Source organism: Arvicanthis niloticus, chromosome 16 (genome assembly GCF_011762505.2).
Source record: "Arvicanthis niloticus isolate mArvNil1 chromosome 16, mArvNil1.pat.X, whole genome shotgun sequence".
Taxonomy (NCBI): domain Eukaryota; kingdom Metazoa; phylum Chordata; class Mammalia; order Rodentia; family Muridae; genus Arvicanthis; species Arvicanthis niloticus.
In genome coordinates, this window is record NC_047673.1 from 46,470,959 (window position 1) to 46,496,787 (window position 25,829).

Sequence of the window (25,829 nt, forward strand, 5' to 3'; positions counted from 1 at the left end):
GACCAACCATTCTAGTTGGATCCACCTGCTACCCCAAGCTGGGTCTGTCAGGGGCACAGATTGTAGAGTAGGCTCTGCCTGAGACACAGCCAAACCCTGACATCTGTTGTCTGGCCCATGGCTCCCACTACTTTCTCAAGAAGTCCTGATGCCATCAGGATCATCCAGCCAACACTAGGGAAAACCAAATGCCTAGCAGACAGTATAAGAACACAAACATCAAGACTCATTGTAAGATAGGACTTCCAAAGCCAATACAGTTCTTCACAGATCTTGAAAAAACAATTCTAAACATAATACAGAAAAACAAACAAACAAAAGAAACCAGGATAGTTAAAAAGATTTTGAACGATAAAAATACTTCTGGAGGTATAACTATTTCTGAGTTCAAGTTGTACTATAGAGCAAGAGTTATAAAAACTTCATAGTATTGGTAAAAAGAGAGACAGAGGGATAAATAAAATTGAATGAAAGCCCCAGAAATAAACCCACACACCTATGGACACTTGGTTTTGACAAAGAAGCCAAAATATATTTGGATATATTTGGATATATTTGGATATATTTCCATATATTGAAAAAGGGAGAATATCTTCAACAAATAGTGCTGGTCTAACTGAATGTCACATGTAGAAGAATACCAACTGATCTATAATTATCACCCTCCACAAAACTCACATCCAAATGAATCAAAGACATCAACATAAAAGTAGAAACACTTAATCTAATAGAAGTAAAATTAGGGAGTAGCTTTAAACTCCTGAGACAGGAAACAACTTTCTGAGTAGAACATTGATGGCTGAAGCACTAAGTTCAAAAATTAATAAATGTGACTTCATGAAACTGAAAACTGTCTCTATGTCAAAGGATACCATCATTAGGACAAAGGAAACCATCATGAGGACAAAACAACAGCCTACTTATTATAAAATGATTTTTACTAACCATACATCTGACAAAAGGCTGATATCTAAAATATAGAAAGAACTCAAATATTTAGACACCACCAATCCAAATAATCTAATTAAAAATGAGGTACAGAGCTAAAGAGAAAATTCTTAACAGAGGAATCTCAAATGTCCAAGAAGCACATAAAAAATGTTCAATGTCCTTAGTCACTATGGAAATGCAAATCAAAATGACATTTCACCTTACACCCAACAGAATGGCTAAGATTAAAAACTCAAAGGACAGTGTCAGGGGCATCCTTGCTTATACACTGAAGTCTTAACATTAGCAATAGGCCTAAGTCAGCTTGCTAATACAAAGTCTTGGGTCTCTGTGGAAAAACACTAAAACAGATAGCTATAAGATATTGTAAACAGGCAGCTTTGGTGGAAATTTACCAGCCTGGATAAGAACAAGTAGTCATAGGTCTTGTGGATAGTCATAGACCTTGGGTAGGCTTAGTGGATAGTACCAACTTAGATAAGGACAAGTGAATCATAGACGGAGTCATAGTGACCTGTCCCCTGAACCTTCATCTAGCCAATACTCTGTTCTGGAAGATATCTGTACTCCCCCTGAACACCTACGCTCCTGCATCATCCCCTTCCCCACACCGTGCCTCTATATGCATATAACCCCTGTTTGAATAAAGTAAAATCATTGGTTTGATCAGACTATAGACAAGCCGCTGTTCTTTGCGTTTGCTTGTGTTCCCCATGCTCTCTTTCAGGTGGACTCCCCAGACCCCTGTTCAATGCCCTGCTTGCTGGGGCAGGATAGCATATTCTATAAAGATTATCAAGCAAGGAGATCACTCCTCCATGGCTGATGGGAGTACAGACTTCTATAACCCCTCTGCAAATCAATTTGTAGGTTTCTCAGAAGATTGGGAATAGTTCTACCTCAAGATCCAGCTACGCCACTCCTGTGCATATACCCCAAAATGTGCTCCACAAGGACATTTGCTCAACTATGTTCATAGAGCTTTGTCAGTAATAGCTAGATACTGAAAGCAACCTGGTGTCCTTCATCTAAAAAAATGGATACAGAAAAAGTGGTATATCTACACAATGGGATACTACTCAGCCATTAAAAACAAAGACATCATAAATTTTGTGGGCAAATGAATAGAACTAGAAAATATCTCCTGAGTGAGATAACCCAGACCCAAAAGGACAAAGCCTTGTACCCAAAGTGTGTCCTGCCTACAAGATATGCAGGGACAAAGATAAAGCAGAGCCTGAGAGAATTGCTAACTAATAACTACCCCAAATTTAGAGATATCCCATGTGAAAGAACCAAATCCTGACATTATTAATGATAGTTTATTATGCTTTCAGATGGGCACCTAGAATAATTGTCCTCTGAGAGGCTCTAGCCAGCAGCCAATGGAAATAAATAGACTCACACCCAAACATTAGATGGAGCTTGGGGAGTCTTACAGAAGAGTTGGGAGAAAGACTGAAGGACCTGAATAGGACAGAGACTCCACAGGAAGACCAAGAATGTAAACTAACCTGGACTCTGGATGACTCCTTGAGATTGAATCACCAACCAAAGAATGAAGTCAGCCTAGACCTAGGACCCCTGCACATATGTAGCAGATGAGCAGCTTAGTCTTCATGCAGGTTCCCCAAACAAACTGTAGCAGGGGCTATCCTGAGCCTGTTGCCAGCCTGCCTGCCTGTGGACACCATACACCTAAATGTACAGCCTTGTCTGGTCTCAGTGAAAGAAGATGTGCCAACTCTCTCAACAAGTTAATATGTGTATGTGTGTATGTGTGTATGTGTGTGTGTGGGGGGGTGACATTTAGAGGGGAGATTTCCATTCTCAAAAGAAAATGGGAAGAAGAAATGATGGGAAGACTTGAATGAGGGCATACATGGAGGAAAGGAAGGAATGATATTGTGATATAAAGCAAATAAATAAATTAATTTAATTTAAAAATACTAGAAGGCCCAAGTGATATTACATTCTCTTTATCAAGTAGAATCTTTCAGCTTCTACTTGAAACATAAACAAAATTACTGATGGCTTAAGATTCATATATCTTATTGGATTTCTATTGAGATTTGAGTTGTCTCTAGTTGTTCAGTAAAGAAAAGGCAGATAGTGAACTCTGCAGGTCAGAACCTCAAATCAGTATCCTCACATAAATGCCAAACTCTGCCAAAGTAATGCAAATCTTACAAAATGGAAGTACATGAACTTCAAGTACACTCTCTTCCATTCCATTCCTAAATCCAAGAGAGTTGTTGACATTTCTGCCTTCAGAAGCTTCATCCTGTCCCTTTAGCCTCCAATAGAAGATTGCAACTGTGCGAATGTGACATGAGGAAAACTGATTGTGAATTTTGATACTAAAGTGTTTTAAAATTATCAGTTTTGTCTTCTTTTAGCACTCAATACAGTTTCTCTGAGTCGTCAAAAATTAACTTCTAACTAATATTCAAAATCATCAAGTGTTCCAGGGGAAAAAATAAATATTAAGAATTCATAATTCATTTCCCTTTTGAAATTTAACATCATGTCTAAATATTTCATATTACTCTAATACATTTAAAATACTGATATTGGCCTTCCTTCAAAGGCCAAAGACCACTCAATAAAATATGCAACAGAAGGCATAGAAAGATCTCTTTTGAGTTGTTAATCATAGTTGTCCGGAGAGTTCCACAAAAATACAGACTATTGATCTTGTTCTTGGTTGCAGCCATGAATCTTGAAGGTAAACATATAACTACCACCTTATGTAAACAAGCGTAATTCCTAGTTGCGGTTTCAGCATTTGTTTTTACAGCCCAAGGTAAACATATTTTTCACACTTTATCAAGAAAAATTTTCTTTGGAACACATGAAAACCTTTGTAGAAAACCATAGCTATTCAAAATGTAGAGCTTTGGATCCCTGTCCTAACAGATACATCTTCAGTACAAATCCCACACCTAAGATTCAAGGGTCTTTGTGAAAGAGTAGGCAGAACAATTATAAGAGCAAGAAAAACGGGGAGTTAGCTGTGAGATTTTGTCAAAAGTTACACCAATAAAGTCTCACCAACATGACTGCCTAAATTTGAACTGAGTAAGAACAACAATAAATATGCTAATGTGGATGGGGGGATGGGAAACTACAGGCAACTATGGAATTCTGAATGGGAGAAAAAGTTTTCCTCAGGGAACAACATACCAATTTATTATCTACTGCCAATTGATATATATATTTGAATTTTTAATTTGAAAAAATACTTATTGAAACTCTATAATTATATAATTTCTTCCTTTCCACTTTTCATTTCAAACATTACCATATAACCCTCCTTATTCTCTTTCAAATTCTTGGTCTATTTTTTTCATTATTTGTACACATTCACACACACAGAGAGAGAGAGAGAGAGAGAGAGAGAGAGAAAGAGAAAGAGAGAGAGAGCAACCCCAAAAGCATACAAATTAAGAGAGATACTGTGCTCTTAATTAATTACAAATAACTAATTGCAGAGGATAATTTTATAGAAAGTCAGGGAACAAAACAAAGAAATTGTGGTTACGTCAGTGTTCAAAACTGAAGTCATCTCTGTGATCTTAGTCTCGGTATTCTAGCATTATTGCTAAGCTACCTAAGTAAATGTTCAAAATTGGTGAGCTTCTCATCATGGAATGTAACTCCTCTGACAATTATTCTGGGATCTCTGAAGCTGAAAATAATGTTTTTCTGCAATGAATTTATACAAAAAGGAGTTGAATGGTTAAAGACACTTATCACTGTCCACGTAAAATCTGTTATTCAGGAAAGTCCAACATATCAGGAAAAATACATCTCCCATATTTCTATTCATTTTCATATACGTAGCCCTATTTCCTCATAGGAAAAGGATTGCTATAGAAGAAATGGTGTATATAAAATTATTTTAAAAGCTGGTAGACAGTAACTTGAAAAACACCTATACTATTCATACATTATTTTTTTCTGGAAATGTAAAGAACAAAATTATAGAAATAAATCTTCAGATTACTTAAAATCATGAAGAACAAGGAGATCTTTACTAGTGATTAATATTTAATTGGTACTTTTTATGGAAGTTGCTGATGAAGCTGATAGTGATGGCTTTCTTGACTGAGGTAGACGCTGGAACGGCTCTGTACTAGATTTTCGGCTTGGAACTTCCTTTGAAACTTCTTTTATATCTACAGGTGTAGGCTGAACTTGGGGCTTTTGTTTACTTTCTTTTCTAACACAAAGTAGCCAACAAAGACAACTTAAAAGGTAAATCAAAATAATGAGCAGTAATAGAAGCAGATAGAAAAACTGTTTCTCTTTCTTTGGTCTAGGAGGTGGGCCACTGTCTACACTACCTCCATGTCCTCTTATCATACAATTAGGAGGATCCCAGCGGACGTTGCAGTGGCAATGATGTTTATTGTTGCAGATGCCCCTGTAATTACAGAACATAGGTGAACAGTTGCTGTCTAATGCAGATATATGTACACAACGCCTATGGATACAGATATTATTTTGCTCACACTCTGTGCCATCTTTCACATCACCTATATCAATTAGGTTTGTCCCAGGGTGGTAATCAGTGCCCCAGCATGATACATTTTTGACAACAGCAAAGTGAACAGTTCTGTGATTTTTCATATGGGGAATTTCTATTACATTGTCACATTGAATTCTCCCACAAAGTGCATCCTTGCTTTCACATCTTATGTACGTAGGTCCCTGGAGACCACAATGGCCAAAACGATCACCTTTAGTGTTTATTTCTCTGTAGCAATGTCCATTTGCAGACTTTGCATTCTGGCCAAAAATCTGCTTACAATGTTCATTGCGGTCATTACATCGCTTTTCATAGCAATAGGCTGAAACCCCACAGGGAATTCCATCTTCCACATAAATATCATCTGGACATTTATGGAATGTTCCATTGCACCACTCTGGAAGATCACACAGATTATCACTTTTTCTACACAGAGTCCCTGATGGTAAAAACTGACAGTTTTTGCAACAAAGTCCAAAGGCACAGGAAGACCCAGTAGTCAGAGTGCAGTTTGACATGCAGCACATGTCACTTGCACAATTCTTTAAAGATCCACAGTCACATTGCTCTTTGTCTTCAACAATACCATTTCCACAGTGGGTCATGTCAAAGATATCCTTTGTGTACATGTTTTCCATCAAACAGCTTGCATACTGTATAGTGTAAGACCAAAAGTAATTATAACTACAATTGCTGAATTTGGGTATCGGTGGGCTGTTCATGTGCATTATACATTTACTGTAACTACATTTACATGTATCTTCATCATGGCTCATGCCCAAATTATGACCTAAGTGATGAGCCACTCCAAGGGCACGAAGGTTCAAAGTTCTGTTTATGAAAGTAACGACTGCACAACTACGCTTTAGATCACAAATCCCACTGGTGGAACTGATGCCACTTAATCCTCTCAAGTGCCTGTGTATGAAAAGATGTGAGGTGTCATGTTGTAATCGATGTAGAAAGTTTGAGGCTTTCCACCGGCAATATAGTCTTAAAGATTTTCTTACATCATCTACTAAAATGAGGTTTTTCTTATTCCAAATCTCCAAACCAACCAATAATGTTTTAATACCAATTACTTCATAAATGGTATCCACTATACTTATCACCGAATATAGATCTGACAGCATTATTGTGTAATTATGTCCATAGTGGTCATACAGACTCTTATCCACCACCACTACTAATTCAACAATTCTAGTATGGGTCCACCAGCCTTCAAAACTACTTTGTTTGAGAGTTAAATTACCACTTTCTTGTAACTCTACTTGGCATGTTATGTTATCTTGCATAAGGCTGGCACTCCTTGATTCTGTTTTATTACCATCCATTTTGTAGACCAGATGTTCGAATTTGGTAGAAAACTTCTTGGGCATAATTTCATAAACAATATTATTTATCTCTAATAGTCCTTGAAAGCCTCCAAAACAGGTACTGAGGGAAACTAATGATTCTGAGTCACCCTCCACATAACCATGGTAGTAGCAGTCATCCTGTACAAAAGGGAAATCTTCAAGCAGAGAGTCTTGCTCAGAGTAGGTGAATACTGGGAGATGCCTGGTTAGAAAAAGATTCTTGATCTTCATGTGGATGATGTGTCTCTGGCCTCCAAGCTTAAAGCTATAGGATATCCAGTTTGGAGAGTTCACTCCTCTGGCTTTCTCAGTTACCTTCAAGGGAATCACAACTTCTGTGGAACTGTAGTAGTGCAGATGGCCAGCCTGGGTTAGTTCAGGAAAAGACAGGAAAATCCAAAACAGTTGTGTCAGAAACAAGATTCTCATGGGCAATAATGCTTCAATCATACTCATCATGTATGTGCTCCTATAAAAATGTTGATTCAGAGAAGAATTAGGAACTGGTACTCATAGCTACTCAGAGTTCTTCTAGGCTGGCCACTGTATAGTATGAATAATTAAGCATCTGTCCTCTGGAACGGTCAAGTCTGTATCCCTGTAATAAAATAAAACCCAACATGGATGAGAGTGGTTATAAAAATAGGGTTGAAAGAAAGAAAGAAAGGGAAAAAGAAATGGAAAAGAAAGAAAAGGAAAGAAAAGAAAAGAAGAGTACACTGTGGTGTACTCAAGGAATGACCAAAGATATTGTTTGAATGATAAGTGTCAACAATATCAGCACACTGAAAAGGAGAAAGGAGAATGGTAAGTCAAAGACAGCTTAAGATACTTAAAAAGACCATGTATCAAAAAACAAAGGGTTGGGAATATAGATTAGTGCTAGAGAATTGCCTAGCATTTTCAAGATCCTAGTTTCAATTCTTAGCATCACAAATAAAAATCAAAGAAAAAGGAGGCAAGGAAATAGGCAAAAAGGAAGGAAAGAAAAAAAGTGATTGGCATTTGTAATTAAATATTGAGAGTAGGGGCCTAAAGAGATTATTGCTTGGTATTAAGACCACTAATGGCTCCTCCCGAGAACTTTCCTCACTGCTGTTTTCAGCACTCACACATATGCTCACAATTACCATTAACTCATCTTCTATAGGATCTGATTCCCTCTTTCAGTCTCTATGAGCTATTTAAACATTTGGCACACCTACATCCTTATAGTCATATACATATACACATGAATAAATAAAATAACCTTAAAAATAAGAAGCAACAGGAGGCAGAAGGCACACAAAAATGAAAATTGTATATATTTTAAGTTATTAGATGTGAAACACAAAAAAAATTAGTTAACCATTATCTAAGTATACAATTTTTTCCAGATAATTTCAATCTCATTTATCTAATTGGAGTATTGGTTTTTCTTATCAAAGTTAGATTGTCAATTACTTGATCACACAATATGAGATATAATTTTAAAAAAACCAATCATGTCATTGTAAAATGTATTTAATATTACCTATCAAAATCTTCCATATGGGTGTTGGAAGCAGAGTCTCTGCTCTGGATGCCAACACATTCAGCCCACACCCAGTTGCAGCTCGACTCCCCAGGTATTCTGACACATCCAGGAACACAGGTGAGACCCCAAACCTTGCCCCAATAACTGGTGGAACTGGGGACCCTGTACTCTGGGACATAGATACCCCACCAGCCATAGACCCATGTTCCTTCCTGTTTGGACCTGTGCTGAGAACAGAGCCTCTGCTCTGAACACCAACCCATTCAGTCCACACCCCAGTTGTAGCTCTACTCTTCAGGGATTTTGACACATCCAGTATCACAGGATCATAGGATAATAGAATCACAAGCTCACAATGGGGACAGGCTCCAGTCAGAAACAACAAGGCCATTTAACTACAGAGATAATCAGATGGTGAGAGGCAAGTGCAAGAACATAAGCAACAGAAACCAATACTACTTGGCAACATCAGAACCCTGTTCTACCACAAAAATCACTGGATACCTCAACATATCCCCTATATACTAAGATATATAATAAGATATACTATATACTAAGATATATACAACATATACCCTATAAACTAAGATTCGTATCTAAATTCTCATTTCATGAAGATGATAGAGGACATTAAGAAGGACATAAGTAACTCCCTTAAAGATATACAGGAGAACACAGGTAAACAAGTAGAAGCTTTTAAGGAGGAAACACATAAATACCTTAAAGAAATACAGAAAAAAATGTTATCAAACAGGTGAAGGAATTGAACAAAACCATCCATGATCTAAAATGGAAATAGAAACATTAAATAAAACGTAAAGAGAGACAACCCTGAAAATGAAGAACCTAGAAAAAAGATCACCAACATCACCAACAGAATACAAGAGATAGAAGAGAGATTCTCAGGTGTAGAAGATACCATAGAAGAAACACAACAGTCAAAGAAAATACAAAAAGCAAAAGCTCTTAACTCAAACATTCAAAAAATCCAGGACTCAATGGAAAGACCAAACGTGAGAATAATAGGTATAGAAGAGAGTGAAGATTCCCAACTCAAAGGGTAAGCAAATATCTTCAACAAAATTATAGAAGAAAACTTCCCTAACCTAAAAAAAGAGATGCCCATAAACATACAAGAAGCCTACAGAATACCAAACAGATGGGACCAAAGTTAAATCAGGTAAGATAAACCATCTAACAATCCCATAATTCCTTAGGAAATAGAAGCAGTCATTAGAAGGCTCGAAATAATAATAAAAAAAAATAGCCAGGGCCAGATGATATTAGTGCATAATTCTATCAGACCTTCAAAGAAGACCTAATATCAATACTATTCAAACTATTCCACAAAATAAAAACAGAAGGAACAGTACCCAATTCTTTCTATGAAGCCACAATTATACTTATACCTAAGCAACAAAAAACTAAACAAAGCAAGATAACTTTAGACCAATTTCCTTTATGAATATCAATTCAAAATTATTCAATAAAATTATCATAAACAATTCAAAAACACATCAAAACAATTGTTCCCCGTGATCAAATAGGCTTCATCCCAGGAATGCAGAGATGGTTCAATATGTGGAAATCCATCAATATAATCTATTATAAAAATAAGCTCAAAAAAAAAAAACATATGATCATTTCATTAAATTGTGATTAAAAGCCTTGACAAAATACAACACTCCATCATGTTAAAAGTATTGGAAATATCAGGAATTCAATGTCCATATCTAAATATAATAAAGCAATATACAGCAAACCAATAGCCAACTTCAAACTCAAAGAGAGAGAAACTCAAAGCAATCCCATTAAAATTGGGGACAAGACAAAGCTACCCACTCTCTTCCTGTATATTCAATATAGTACTCAAAGTTCTAGTCAGAGCAATTACACAACAAAGGAAGATTAAGGAGATACAAGTTGGGAAGGACAAAGTCAAGATATCACTATTTGCAGATGATATGATATTGTACAAAATCCACCCAAAAAATTCTACCAGAGAGCTCCTACAGCTGATAAACAACTTCAGCAAAGTGGCTGAATATAAAATTAACTCTAAAAAATCATTAACCTTCTTCTCAAAGAATAAATGGATTGAGAAAGAAATTAGGGAAACAACACCCTTCACAATAGTCACAAATTATATAAAATATCTTAGTGTGACTCTAACCAAGCATGGAAAATATCTGTATGACAATAAATTTAAGTTCCTAAAGAAAGAAATTTAAGAAGACATCAGAAGATGGAAAGATCTCCCATGCTCATCAATTGGCAGGATTAATATAGTAAAAATGGCCATCTTACCAAAGCCATCTTACCAAAAGCAATCTACAGATTCAATGCAATTCATATCATAATTTCTACTCAATTCTTCATAGAGTTAGAAAGAGAAATTCTCAAATTCATTTGGAATAACAAAAACCTAGGATAGTGAAAAATATTCTCAACAATAATAGAACTTCCGGGGGAATCCTCATCCCTGACCTCAAGCTGTACTGTGGAAGAATACTGATAAAAACAGCATAGTATAGGTACAGAGGCAAGCACATAGATCAATGAAATAGAATGGAAGACCCAGAAATGAACTCACACACCTATGATCACTTGATCTTTGAGAAAGGAGCTAAAACCATCCAGTGGAAAAAAATAGCATTTTGAACAAATGGTGCTGGTTCAACTGGCGGTCAGTATGTAGAAGAATGCAAATCAATCCATTTTTATCTTCTCATACAAAGCTCAATTCCAAGTGGATCAAGGACCTCAACTTAAAACCAGATACACTGAATCTAATAGGAAAGAAAGTGGGGAAGAGCCTTGAACAGATGGAAACAGGGGGAAATCTACTGAACAGAACACTAATGGCTTATGCCATTAGTATCAACAATCCACAAAGGGGACCCTATAAAATTGAAAAACTTCTGTAAGGCAAAGGACACTGTCAATGAGGCAAAATGACAACCCAGAGAAAAGAGATTGAGAAAAGACTTTTACCAACCCCATATTCAATAGAGGGCTAATACCCAAAATATCAAGTAACCCTATTTAAAATGGGATACAGAGGTAAACAGAGAATTCTCAACTGAGCAACCTCATATGGCTGAGAAGCACTTAAAGAAATGTTCAACATCCTTAGTTATTAGGAAAATGCAAGTTAAAACAACTCTGAGATTCCACCTCACACCAGTCAGAATGGCAGATGCTGGCAAGGATATGGAGAAAGAGGAATACTCCTCCCTTGTTGGTGGGATTGCAAGGTGGTAGAACCACTCTGGAAATCAGTCTGGCTCAGAAAATTGGAAATAGTTCTAACTGAAGAATCAGTTATAGTACTATGGGAATATACCCAAAGATGTCCCAACATATAACAAGGACACATGGTCCACCATGTTCATAGCAGCCTTATTTATAATATCCAGAAGCTTGAAACAACCCGGATGTTTCTCTGAGGCAACAGAGGAATGGATACAGAAAATGTGATACATTTACAAAATGAAGTACTACTCAGCTATTAAAAACAATGACTTCATGAAATTCTCAGGCAACTAGATGGAACTAGAAAATATCATCCTAAGCGAGGTAACCCAGACACAAAAGAACACACATGGTATGTACTCACTGATAAGTGGATATTAACTCAAAACCTCACAATACCTATGATACAATCCACAGAGTATATATGGAGCTTAGGAGAAAGGAAGACCAGGGTGTGGATGCTTCAGTTCTGCATTGAAGGAGGACAGAATTATCATTGGAGATGGAGGGAGGGGGGACCTGGGAGGAAGAGAAGAGGGGGAGGAAATAAGGGGTGCAGTATCAGGTACTGGAGGCAACAAGAGAGAGGTACAGAGGATCAGGAATTTGAATAAAAATATGTAGTGGGGGAGGGGGGATGAGGAGCTGGGGATACTCACTGGAGGGTCCCAGAAGCCAGAAAAAAAGAGAAGCTCTCAGGACCCAGTGGGGATGATTTTAGCAAAGAAGGGAAAATAGAACCTGTAAAGACCACCTCCAGTAGATAGTCACAGCCCATAGTCGTGAGATGGGGCCACACACCTATCTCAAAGTCTTTAACCCAGAAATGTTCCTGTCCAAAGGAAGAATCTGGACAAAAAAAAAAATGAAGCAGAGATTGAAGGATGGGACATCCGATGACTGCCTGGGGATCAATTCTGTTTGCAGACATACAAACCAGATACTGTTGTCATCGCCAAGAGGCATCTGCTGACAGGAACCTGGTGCGACTGCTCCTTGGGAGGTTCAGCCAGCAACTGGCCAATACAGATGTGAATGCTTAGAGCAAACCATCAGACTGAGCTCAGGGACCCTGGTGTGGGAGCTGGTGGAAGGATTGAAGGAGCTGAGGGGGATTGCAACCCCATAGGATGAACAGAGACAGCTGGCCGGACCACCCAGTGCTCGCAGGGGACTAGACCACCAACCAAGGCGTCCCAATCAGGGAGAGATCCATGGCTGCATATACATAGGTAGCAGAGAATGGCCTTGTCTGATATCAATGACAGGGGAATCCTTTGGTTCTGTGGAGGTTTGATGCCCCAGCATTAGAAGATACTGGAGGGCTAAGGCAGGAGAGGGTAGTTAAGGAGGCAGCACCCTCATAGAGCGAAAAGGAGGGAGATTACTAAAATAATCTGCATATGGCACAATATTAATTTTTCTCTTCTTCTGTAGTTTTTTCTTCTCATTATTCTCATCACAAACTAAGACACACACACACACACACACACACACAGAGAGAGAGAGAGAGAGAGAGAGAGAGAGAGAGAGAGACAGAGACAGAGACAGAGACAGAGACAGAGACAGAGACAGAGACAGAGAGATTCAGAGAATGATGGAGATAAGAAGGGAGCATAACCAATAATTTAATTGTCTTTGAAGTCATTTTTCTCTCCTAAGATATATAGACTGAGAATTTTACAAATATTCAAGATGTGATTATTGTTTGCCCTATTAATCCTTTCTTCAATATGCTTTTCAGTTTTTTATCTACTATAAGCAGTGTGTAGGAGCCAGACTATTCCTTTGAAACATTATTTACAAATATCATCAGATACTTGAATACATATTCAATCACAGCACAGGACACTACATATATTGGAACACAAGATATATTGAAACAAAAATCTTTCTGTAAGAATTTTACCACTTCATAACAAGAATTGTCTTTTGTATCAGTTTCCAATCTATTACTGACAAAATACCTTTAAAAGTCCCTATCTCTGTCAACAAATCTATTTGCTATCACATTTATTTTCTCAGAAAAATGGACGTTTCCTGTATATGCCCCCTTTGTCTTTCCAGGGCATCATTAAATTGCTGTTGTTGACAGTCACATTTCTAGCTCATTCCTCAGAAGTCTACTAGTTTCTAAGCATCACTCAGTTTTAAATTCATTACCATACTTAGTTATGAGAGACAACCATTTCTCAGTACTGAAATCTCATGGATAACATGGAAATCTCTGACAAAATGCCATAGGCTAGGTTACTTAAACTGTCAACAAAAAAACCATTATTTTTGTGATTGTAGAAACTGGAGATAAAGGCACTACCCTATGTAGGCTCTGTTGAGCTACCTTTACCTGTGTGTGGCAGACATTAAACTAGTATCATTAGGTTGTCATCTAGGAATCCACTGTTATCTTTGAAATACCTTTAAATATGTCATTGTTGTTGACATGTGATAAATAACTTGTTGTTCATGTAAAGAAAGGAGCAATTCATCTCAGCGGACTACTCATGGACTACTACTTTATGTTTTACTATTCTGGTTCCTAAGTATTGTAGTATATGGAACAATGATGTCTAAGATGTGCAGAATTAACTTTTTCAGATTTTTGCTTGTAAAATTTAATTAATATAAGAAACAAAATCTTTGCCTGGCAGTGGTGGTGCACGCCTTTAATCCCAGCACTTGGGAGGCAGAGGCAGGCAGATTTCTGAGTTCGAGGCCAGCCTGGACTACAGAGTGAGTTCCAGGACAGCCAGGGCTACACAGAGAAACCCTGTCTCAAAAAAACAAAAAAACAAAAAAACAAAATCTTTTTGGTTAATCCAATATATGGTATCTATGTACTGTACAATCCAATGTTCCAGGCTACTTGCCTAAGTGCTCTATGCAACATTATTTTTATTTGAAATGATCTTGTGAGAAATGAAAGCTGTAGTGGTAGTAGTACCTATAATGGAATAAAAAGTATATACATATGCATGTAACAACAACCAATGAAACATGAAATTAAGAATTTGAAAAATAACAAGGATGAGTGTCTGAGAGGGAGTGGAAGAAGAAAAGGGAAAGAAGTGACATCAGTGCCTCAAAAAAAGGAGAAAAGAATAACTTCAAATCTGTCACCATCTATTACTTATAACTTTATATCAATTCATGGAACTAGAAGTCATGTTTAACTGCTGACACAGAGAACAAACCCAGCAATAACTTGACATTTGTAAAATGCATCAAGTGACTCTGATATAATTGCCCTGACTGATTATTCTAGAAATGTTATTTTAGAACAAACAGCAAAAAATATTATGGTATCCCAAGCTAAAGACAAAGAGAACATGAATTGCTGACTCTCAGAAAGAAACTATTAAAATTGCATCTTCTCTTTTTTGTTCCATCTCCAACAATTCTATGCATTTTGCATTCCACCAATAATGAATGCATGGTTACATTTGTCTTTATTCTTAATAGAAATACTGTGCGTTTACCTCTCTCTCTCTCTCTCTCTCTCTCTCTCTCTCTCTCTCTCTCTCTCTCTCTCTCACACACACACACACACACACACACACACAGAGTATGTGTGTGTGTATGTGTATGTGTTATTTAGCAACTCTAAAAGATTTATTCAGATTTCTAACAATGGGAGAGCTGAAGTGTCTCTTACATTCTTGCCTGCTCTTGAAACTCTTTTCCTCCTACTGGGTTGCCTCACTCAACCTTAGTATGAAGCTTTGTGTTTAATTTTATTGCATTTTGTTATGTCATATCCAGTTGATACAACTAGGAAACCTGCTCTTTTCTGAAGGGAAATACAGGAACTGTTGATCTGTTGGAGAAGGGCAGTGAAGAGAATTTGGTAGGAGTTAGGGAGAAGACAGAGTTTAAACATATTATATGATTTTGTTCCAATATATCTTGCGTTCTAATATTTTTAGTGTCCTGTGCTGTGATTGAATACTTACTCAAATATGTACAGATACACATGCACATACACATATACATAAATATACATATACAGTATAACCAAGAAAATATAGATTTGTGGTTTTGCATCCACTGTGCTGCTCTGGTCTGGTTAAGGGTAACTGCTGTCCCTAATCAAAGAGACTTTTTTTTTTTCAGTAGGCACAAATCATTACGGAAAGACACAACTAACCAAAATGCAGAGAACAACTGACTGTGATGTACCTGATTCCACTTAACACAACAAAGCCCTTATACTAAAGGCACTGGCCACACAGCAGAAGGAAAGACTGGAAGAGACAGAGGACCAGGAATCCTGCATCATCGAGGTTGTGTTTCCTATATATGTTGAGGAAGCTGCAGCTATGCAGCATCCGCAATGTGGTAGCCTAAATGGGACCTGAACAATGACAACATCAGCTGGCATGCCAACACTATTAGAGAGTCACACAAGATACCACACCTAGGTGAAGAGTTACAGGTTACATAATTCTTTGTGAGAGTAGGAGAATCAGTTTTGTCCAAGAATAAACTCTCTAATTGGTAATCCAACTTCTAATAATGCAAATAAAGCAATCATTTGAAATTATCAAAATTACAAAGTTAAAATATAATTCTCGTTTTGGTTTAACTTACATTTCACAAATGAAGAATGAATAAGTATCTTTCACGTACATAGATCATATTCATGTGTATTCTTTAGTAATATAAAGTTGAAATATTTTCCTTTCTTAATTGGCATTTTTCTTGACAAAAATATTGAGTTCTCAATGTATATCAAATACAAATCAGAGGTATATAAAACTATTTAATTAAAAAGTTATAGTTGTATATAATAATATACTAGCTTTAACTGTCAGTATGGTACAAACTTAGACAGGTAACAAGTGAACCTCCAAAAACTAACTTTCATGAGATTGGCCTGTTCACACATCTCTAAGGCATTTTCTTGATTAATGATTGATATATGAGGAACTAGACCACTGTAGATGCTGCCATCCTTGGACAGGTGGGCTGGACTGTAGAAGTATAGCTAAGCAAGCAAAGACAAAAAGTGTTGTTCCAGTTAATGAAGAGTCAGCGCCCCTATTCCCTGGGCTTGGGGACTAAGGTGGATAATATTGGGCTGTCTTTCTAGGGAAAAGTAGTGGTTTTGTTGGAACAGGGAGGATTAGCTAGGATTTATTTCATAGCCATAACCTATTGGTAGAAATCAGTATAATTATTATCAAGATGAAGCTATAATTTTTTAAATGGTACAAAATTTACTTTGATTTGAAATTTAAGGTTTTCATTGGTACGAGCTCCTTATTGATATAAAAGTAAGATGAATATTGATACTCTCATAGGCATTGTGACTGTATAACACATTTAGGAATACAAGGCTTAGACTCAGTCTTTCTTTAACCTTAACAACTGATTTGAGATGGTTAGCCTGCGAGGTAAGGAACTATAGCAAATTCATGGCTTTGAGTTTATTGTTAGGGTGTTTTCCATATTTTCTTTAGAAATAGCTGAGAGGAGTTAACAGACAACAGTCCAGATTACCTTACATGGATAGCTGGTTTTCAAAACATCAGAAGTCCACAGAATTGACGTTACAAACATTTCTGTATGAATGTTCATTTTGATTAGAGACCTGTCTGCTCCTAACAGCTTCCTGTCTTGGATTCTAAGAAGAAATTGAGCATCTCTGCAGTTACTCCAGTTGTGGGGAGACAGCCACTAGGCAAGAATTGCCTCTTTCCATCTACAGACAAATTACTGTCCAGAAAAGGACACACTTGCAGAATAGTCGACTGATTATATCTGCCTAGACAGAGTAATCAGCCCTTAATAATTCTGCATCACTAAGTTCTGTCACATGATCCTGGGCCAGAAGGCTGAAGATTTGCTGCTCCAACGTTTGGTAGTATAGGGACTGTCCAGGTGTTCAGCAGTCTCTATAAATTGGCTAAGTTTTAGAAGCTATGTTTTGTGCTTCCAATACTTTCAGTTAACTCAGTCATTCTGGATTTCTGACGGGTTGAAAACTTATAGTCTCATAGCCAATCCTGGTTATTTACTTTGAGAGAAAAGATTTGAGTGGACAGATTTCAGCTGACATAAATTCTAAAGCCAAGAAAAAAGCCAGGTTCAGAACTAAGTGTTTTAGTTAGGAGAGATGACAGAGGTTCTGGTTAGTCAACAAAATGATGGACTGGGTATAGGACTATCTTGTACCTCACTGATACAAATAAGCATAATTATGCTCTAATTGTATTTTGAGAGAAAAGTTTTATTTTAACAGGAAGGGTGATATGTAGGAGGAGCTAAGGTGGGAGGAGTACTGAGAGGAAGAGAAGGAGTAAGGAGAGGAGGAGAAGGAGTAAGGAGAGGAGGAGAAGGAGTAAGGAGAGGAGAAGGAGTAAGGAGAGGAGGAGAAGGAGTAAGGAGAGGAGGAGAAGAAGGAGAGGAGAAGCTAGGTGATGAGAGAGAAAAAGAGGGGGGGGGCATGGAGGCAAATGTTCAGGTGTCTCCACCAGTCAAAGATAGTTGATATATCTAGGTTGGGTATTGGGTTACACTTCTGATTGAGCATTATCAAACTTATAAAGCCTTTGATTAACATTTTTTTAAAATTGTGTAAAAGCAAAAAGGGAAAAGGGGACATGGGATAGGGATTTTCTAGGGAGGGGGAATGGGGAATGGAGATGGCATCTGAAATGTAAATAAAATATCTAAAAAAAATTGTTCTTCCATACTTTTATAATTTCTGCTTCGTTTCTTGACCCCTTAACCCTACCTTAAGGTACTAACCTGCCTTTCTTTGAACATAATTTTACCCTACAAGCTAAATAAACCCTTCACTTCTCAACTCGCTTTTGGTCAGACATTTCTCAGAGCAACAGAAAAGGTAACTCATACACGATATAAATTATCATACTACATAATTATAGTTGAGGATATTTACATTGGCAAAACTGGAAAGGGACATTTTTGTTGACACGTGTTATTAACGCTGTTTTGTAGTTTCAGTATGCAAATTAAAAGCTGATATTTTAATGGAAGATCTTAAGTTCAACAACTATATTACTTTTGGAGCATGAGTAAATATTTGCAGTATAATCCTATTGATATATAAGAAAAGAACTCCAAGACAATGTGGTCTTGTTTACCCATAAGTAGAAGTCTATGTTAAGAAGTTGGTATGAACATCAGTGTACAATAATATTGCAGAGTCTCAGCAACTAACTCTAGATGGACTAATAGCACTCTCAAACATTTGTTGCTTCTCCCTCTTCTAAAGCTGTGGTAATGTCTGCTAATAGCGTATATTATATGACGATTAACTTTAATGGTCAGCCTGACACACTCTTAAAGCAAAACTGATTATGCAGATCAGATAAGCTTGTGGGTGTATCTCTGGGGAGTGGGGGTTTGTCTTGATTGTATTCATTTAAGTGGGAAGACTCACATCATTCCCTAGACAGGGGATCCTGAACTGTATATGAGTAGGGAAATCAAGCTGAATACATGATAAGGATGCATGATAAGGATACATGATAATTCATTTCTTTGCTTATTGACCATGGGTTCAATTTGAACAGCCCTATCAAGCTCCTCCAGATGTGATTTTCCCAGGATGGTTTGTAACCTGGTGCTTTGAATTACATCCATTTCACCCTTGAGTTCTTTTGGTCAGGGTATTTTATAACAGCAACAGAAACAAAACTGAGACAGGTGGTTTTGATGCGTAAACAAAATGACCTACATTAAATATTTAGTACAATGAATACCATATTAATGCACTTGATAAAATACTGTCATTAAGAGAGTAATGAATGTGTTCTCAAATTTACAGCTCTTTCTATCTATTCAAATACCAATGAATTATTCTTTTGGGCTCTGCAGAACTTACACTAAAGTACTTTTGAGTGTTTAATGTGCAACAAAGAGAAAATAATTTTCTGAACAATGGATTCAAAGGAAAGCTGATTTTTGTTTTTAAAAAAGCATGCAAAGTTACTCGGTTGTAATTTCATATCTGCAGAAATATCTCTACCTGATATTCTGATTTGATTTCTCTTTCAGCAAGTGGGAAGGACAGCGCTCTAGTTTGCCTCCTCTGATAAACTAGTGACCAAAAGCAACTTGTGAAGGAAAGGGTTTATTTTAGCTTAAAGGTTGTCATTCATCATTGAGAAAAGAAACCCTGGAACTCAAAGCAGAAATGTGAAACCAGAACCATCAGTACAGAGGCTTACTGACTTGCTCCCTACCTCATGGCCTGGTACTTTCTTATACAAGGCAGGCTCACCTGCCCAGGGCTGACACCTCCTGCAGTGGGGTGTCCTCCTCATTAATTAACAACCCCCCACAGATATACCCATTTGCAAACTTGACCAAAGAAATCTCCCAATTGAGTCTCTTTCAGATAAATTTGGGCTGTGCCTAGGTGACAGCTGAATCTGGCTAGAAGACACTGAATGTCCAACCTGAATATGTAGATATTTCTTAAGCCTTCTAAAGCAGCTATTGTGCTCAGTTTTCATCTAATATTTTATTTTCTTTCTGATTTACTCTCTGTTTCTCAGAAACACAGGTCTTTATGTAACTATCTGGGTTAGTTCCTTTTCCCCTTTGAAATGGATACTTTTTCCTGGCATCTTGATTTTGGCACTAGAAAAAGAGGTATGAAAAGCCTTCCGGATTTAATCATGTAAAATAAATTCTGTTCATGATCATTTGAATTGGACAGTTTTAAAAGAGAACGCGGCTTAGATTACTCTCTCTTCTAACTCTATTTTCAGAGTTTCTTAATTTTTACACAGTGTCTAGTTTGGGTTCCAAGAACTACAGGATACAAAGTTTCAATCAGTTATTTACTCTTTTCAGACTCTTCTGGCTGCTTTCACACTTGTTTTTGGTGTCATTGAGAATTTTGATGACCACAGCAGAAATAGTTCGTAAGAGAGCTTTCATTTACTGTTTTCCTGATTTCAATTTATTTCATAATTTCACTGAGATCTGGGTTTTTCTAAGAAAGGCTACAAGCATGAAATGTCTTGTCCTTATTATATCAATTGTATTATATTGTCAATATGCCTAGGACTACTGAGCTTGAGTAACTAAACTTGATGTTTCTTCAAATTCTCCACTGTATACTTACACATGCTGTCGTCTCTGTGTGGGTGTCATTTTCATGGTGCACATAGAAGGGATTGGAGAATTGTGCTTCTCCTCTCCCAACAAATTTTTAAGATGTACATATTTTCCTTTCTACTTCCTTTTCTTGAATCTAACATAAAATTTCACAGGAAGCAACCATTTCAGACTGGGTTTTTTCACTTAACAATATACACTGATGTTTATCCATGGAGTCAAATTGTGCCTACTTTGGTTATAGCTTCCACCATTATTGACATTTTCTCTCTTTTCTTTTCTTAGGAATTTCCTGGGAAGTGTTCCTCATATAAAATCTGAATCTTGTAATCATTACATTTATTCGACTGTTATACAGGAATCCTATCAATGTAGTGTTGATTAAAAAGACAAAGGATACTCTATAGTTTTAAGATGATATTTTTACCTATTTAATGAACATATGGCCTTTATACATGTTGCTTGACTCACTCATTCTCTCTGGTGTACTAGGAAATGGAGATACTATCATGGAGGGAAATGTCCTTGTCCTATGTGAGACACGAGCCTTTGTTCCAAAATTCTGGCTTTTAATTTCATGAAGCATATACTGGGAGTATTTAAAGTGATTGTCATTCCACCTCGAGTTAATCTGTGTTAAACTCTTTATCAAGATAATTTGGTGCAATTCATAAAATTAAAATCAACAACTGTGAGGGAACACTAACTGGGTGGCATTTGTCCTCAGAAGTTCTCAAAGGAGCTTATATGTAGCTTCTGACAGTTCATCAGAATCATTTTCTTTAACAGTTTAAGGATGCAACAAATTCTACTTCAGTTAATGTGAACAGAGCTATGACATTCCATTAGCTTATTTACTTCATATTTCAGGGAGCAAATAAAAAAAAAAAAATATATATATATATATATATATATATATATATATATATATATATATATAATGTTATTTATGTCATTGGTGCTGTATGATGATTTATTTATCCCTTTAATTATTTATGTAATTTTAGAGTTTGCCTTCCTAGCTAAGAAATCTTGATACCTATATTTACTTGAACAAAATTAATTCTCTAACATGCAAAACAATTATATAAAAACATAATAGTTGGGGTCCAATATTTCAAATAAGCTTAACACTGAAGTTGTTATAAAAATACGTGTCAGTCTTCTTAGTCAATTCAGTTATTTATGTTTTCATTGACTAGGAGTCTATTCAACTGTTAATACCATTGGAATTTTCTTTTGTTCTGATACTCAAAGAGCATATACAACTTAGAAAATAATTAAAATTCAACTTTTTACACATGTGAAAATATAATATATACACTTAAAAACATAGTTTATTCTTGAGTATATTTCCTAGCTTATATGTACTGTTTAGTAAAGTTTTTAAAATAATTTAGTATAAATAAGACTTATATAGAAAATATATTAGTCTCTTCTACTAAGAATACAAATATATGGGTCAAATTTTATGGCAGGAAATGGTTTCATCTCCTTACTTTCAGATATGAGTCATTCTAAGAAGGAATATGCCCACACCTAGTTTGAATAATAGGTATTTTGCTTCTGTGTGGCTCATAGAAATGGGTTGTTAGGGATCACCAAATGATCTGCTCTGGGTCAAAATACCCCAAGACTAGGGTTATCAAATGGTATCAAATTCTTTGGAATCAATTATAAAAAACAGTGCCATAACAGACAAATAAATGTTTTTACACTAATGGTTGAAAACTAGCCAGTTTGTTCTGCATGTATGGATAATGACATATCAGAAAATGTCTTTAAGATTTCAAGTGAAGCCAGCAAGCAGCCATGTAGGGAGCCAGAATTTATTTCCACATAACCAATACAATTTTTGCCTTTAAAATCAAAGACTAAAATTGTAGAATATTTTACAATATTGTCTGAGAGTTTCTTTAAAGGTAGGGCCTTTTGAAATGTTTGGAGTACTGAGATTTGAGGCAGGACAGTTTATTTGTTAAAATGATTACCTGGGAGATTTCCAGTGTTTTGCTGTTGTCTCTTTTTTGCATGAATATCTTTTATTCTTAACAGCCATCTTTTATGGATCCATTGGAATTACCATAGTGCCCTTAACATTAACAGCTTGTTATTTTAGCCAGCTGTGGTAGTGCACACCTTTGATTTCAATACTTCCCAGGCAGAAACTGGAGAATCTTTGTAAGTGTGAGGTCAGCCTGGACTACAGAGTGAGCACCAGGACATCAGGAGAGCTAGGACTACATAGAGAGACCCTGTCTCCAAAATGTTAGTTCTTTTATCAAATTTGAAATTTCAATACATTATTATAAATTATTTACAATAGTTAAATTGAGCAACAATAGTTATTTCTTTAATATAACTGCAATGTTGGACCCATTGATCAACATTTTTTTATCTATTAGGTTTCTCACTTTTTAAAAAGCTAATGATATTAGCTTAGCCTAATGAAATTGTTTTAAGGTATAATCATAAACTAAAACATAATTTCATATTCACATTAATATAAAATTTATCAATTGAAAATTAAAGAAAATGTAATGTGTTAATCATTTATATTTAGCATTCCTAATTAGATTAAGTGTAAATGGTTCAAAGTTTTAAAAACATAACAGATTATTCCAAAGCCTTTCTATTATTAATTTATGTAATCACCTTTCCAAGTATTCACAAAACAAACTAGTAAAAACACAATAAATTCCATCAAGTTAAAAACTGATCTATCCTTACATCTTGAAAGGTCTCATGTGCTAGTGGCCAGTCAAATCATATTAATAGTATATACTTTCTGGAAGTTAGTTGATAGAGACCACCCAATAATTTTGGTCTGTGTCAAAATTACCTAATGGAATGAGAATGCTGCAGTGATAATAGGAAAGGAAATGACAAGTTTATATTTACTTTTTTTGGAAATATTGAAGTGAATATTGGCAAGCTAGTAAGCTAGTCAGAATAGACCATAAAATCATGCAAATAATGTTAATAGGGGCTTCATTTTTCTTCTTCTGATATCTTTAAATAAGGACTTTGACCTTGTGCCAAAAATAATCCTTTTCATGATATTGGTCTGTGGTGATTTCATAAAGGAGTCACAATACTGATTGGACTTGTATTAATCTCTTCCATGTGAATGAATAACAGGGTTCAGAAAGAAGCAATACACAAAATGATTGTTGAGCTGAGTTCACAGAACTTAACGCCAGAGCTGGAGAGATGGCTGAAGAGTTAAGACATATGTTTTTGCAGAAGGCAGGAATTCATAGTTCAGTTCCCCTCACTGTATCAGGTCAATCCCAATAATCCCTAATTCCACATCTAATACACAAACATATAAACAAATTAAAAAAACAATTAAATTGAAAAATGCCTTACATTCACAGGTAACATATTAGCTTACCAAAGACTTCTCTAAATGATTGTGCTTAGAATTAATTCCTGAAAATTATGCTAAAATGGACCATTAGAATTCCATGATGTTAATGCCCATATAAATTTGTCCTCTTACTTGCATCAAGGATGTTGACTTTGAATGATCAGACTACGTTTCGTTTTTGGTGTGCTTATTTTGTAAAACTAATTTGATTAAAAATAGTTGACTTTAAATTATTTACAAGATACGTTATTTTGAATGAGAATGACCTAATCATATAAAGGTCATAAAAGTAAAAGAGTATCCATTTGACCTTAGGTAGACACAAGCAGCAGTGTTGAAAATATTAGTATGGAAGAGCTGCTCAGGAACTCAGTGCTGTAACCATAAGCAACAAAATTTTATTAGTATTGATAAGACTGAAATCTACATAAAGTGACAAAATGAATTGATGTAAAGTAGTACCTTGCTTTTGACTTGTGAGACCAAACTGAGCTAAATCTTGATTATTTTCCACTTACAACACAGAAACTGCAACATAGCATCCTCTTATGCTCTTATGTTTGTGCTAACTTTCTATGCAACTATAGAAAATGAATTCATTTGGGAACCTATTGTGTGGTACATCTATCAAGACTCAAGGAATCACCTCTAAGATATGTTTAGTTACTGCAATTTCATGGTTATAATCTTTTAAGTGATAAAAATTTATCTCAATGCAGTAATAGGTATCAAGGGTTGAAAATTTTACCTTTTTTCCCATAAACTATTTCAAACACTGGCCTTTACTTTATTTACCGTAAGTAGATAAATCATGTCAGTCTTAAAGACCAGCTATAGATTAGAGTAACTCAAAGGATTGTCGGTTTATTACATAGTAAAACATATGGAAACTTAAAAGTGTTTAGAATAAAAAGCTGATTTTAAAAAAAATCAGTGTCTCAATAAAGCTTAGAGATACAATTATGGATATTACCCATTTCTTCAGGAGAAAGAAAACAAATAACTTTATATCTAAAATATGCTAAAAGAACACCAAAAAATCATGGTTCTAAAACATTTATCTTCATTGTATAATAAAGATAAAAGTATATTTAAATATAGTACTACAAATAAGTTGTCAAGCTATATCTAGATTCCTAGAATTTGAACAAATTTATGTGTCCATCTTTTGAATAATTTTCAAGACATAGTTTTAGAATAGTAATTTAATCCTAAGTAATATGCAAAACTACCATGACATATCCAGAAGAATGGTTGTTTTATTACCTTTGGTACATGCAAAAAGTACAGGTAAGTGAGTGTTAAATTAGTTATGTCCTTCTTATGATGAAAGATGTCCTCCAAGAAGTTCAGGAAAGTGTCTTTTACACTGGATCTTTAAACCATCCATGTGCTTAATAAATGTGATGTCATAATAGAGAAAAGAATGTTTCTCCAGGAAAGGTCTGAGGGTGTCAGTTATGAGTCAGGAATATTTTACTATTATAGTTTAGGGAAGTATTACAGTTTTGGATCTCATGACAAAGTTGGATGAAAGTTTTGTGGTACAAAACAAGTATGTTAGGGGCTACAACTCAAACTCTGTTAACTATTTATTTAGACCAGTCTGCCCTAACGATTTAATGGACTATTGGGTACTTAAATTTTTTTCATTAAAGAAACATCATGAGGAAGTCTTTTTTCACACCTATTAATTACAAGAGTGTAATTATTTTCTTCAACACACATTATGCTTAATATAAA

The 25,829-nt window shown here is 35.8% G+C and overlaps 1 protein-coding gene across 1 annotated transcript; it reads right to left on the minus strand.

The window, feature by feature from the left end:
• Positions 1-5,004: 5,004 nt before the first annotated feature.
• On the minus strand, positions 5,005-25,437 carry LOC117722028 (disintegrin and metalloproteinase domain-containing protein 29-like). Its single transcript, XM_034520963.2, has 2 exons — positions 25,353-25,437; positions 5,005-7,441 (listed from the first exon to the last, which is right to left on the minus strand). Exon 2 carries the CDS (start codon positions 7,300-7,302, stop codon positions 5,005-5,007), a length of 2,298 nt encoding a protein of 765 aa, XP_034376854.1. The 5' UTR covers positions 7,303-7,441; positions 25,353-25,437.
• Positions 25,438-25,829: the final 392 nt, after the last annotated feature.

Bases quoted from the DNA above. Each gene is read 5' to 3' on its own strand.
- LOC117722028 (XM_034520963.2), bottom strand. From the start codon at position 7,302: ATGATGAGTATGATTGAAGCATTATTGCCCATGAGAATCTTGTTTCTG.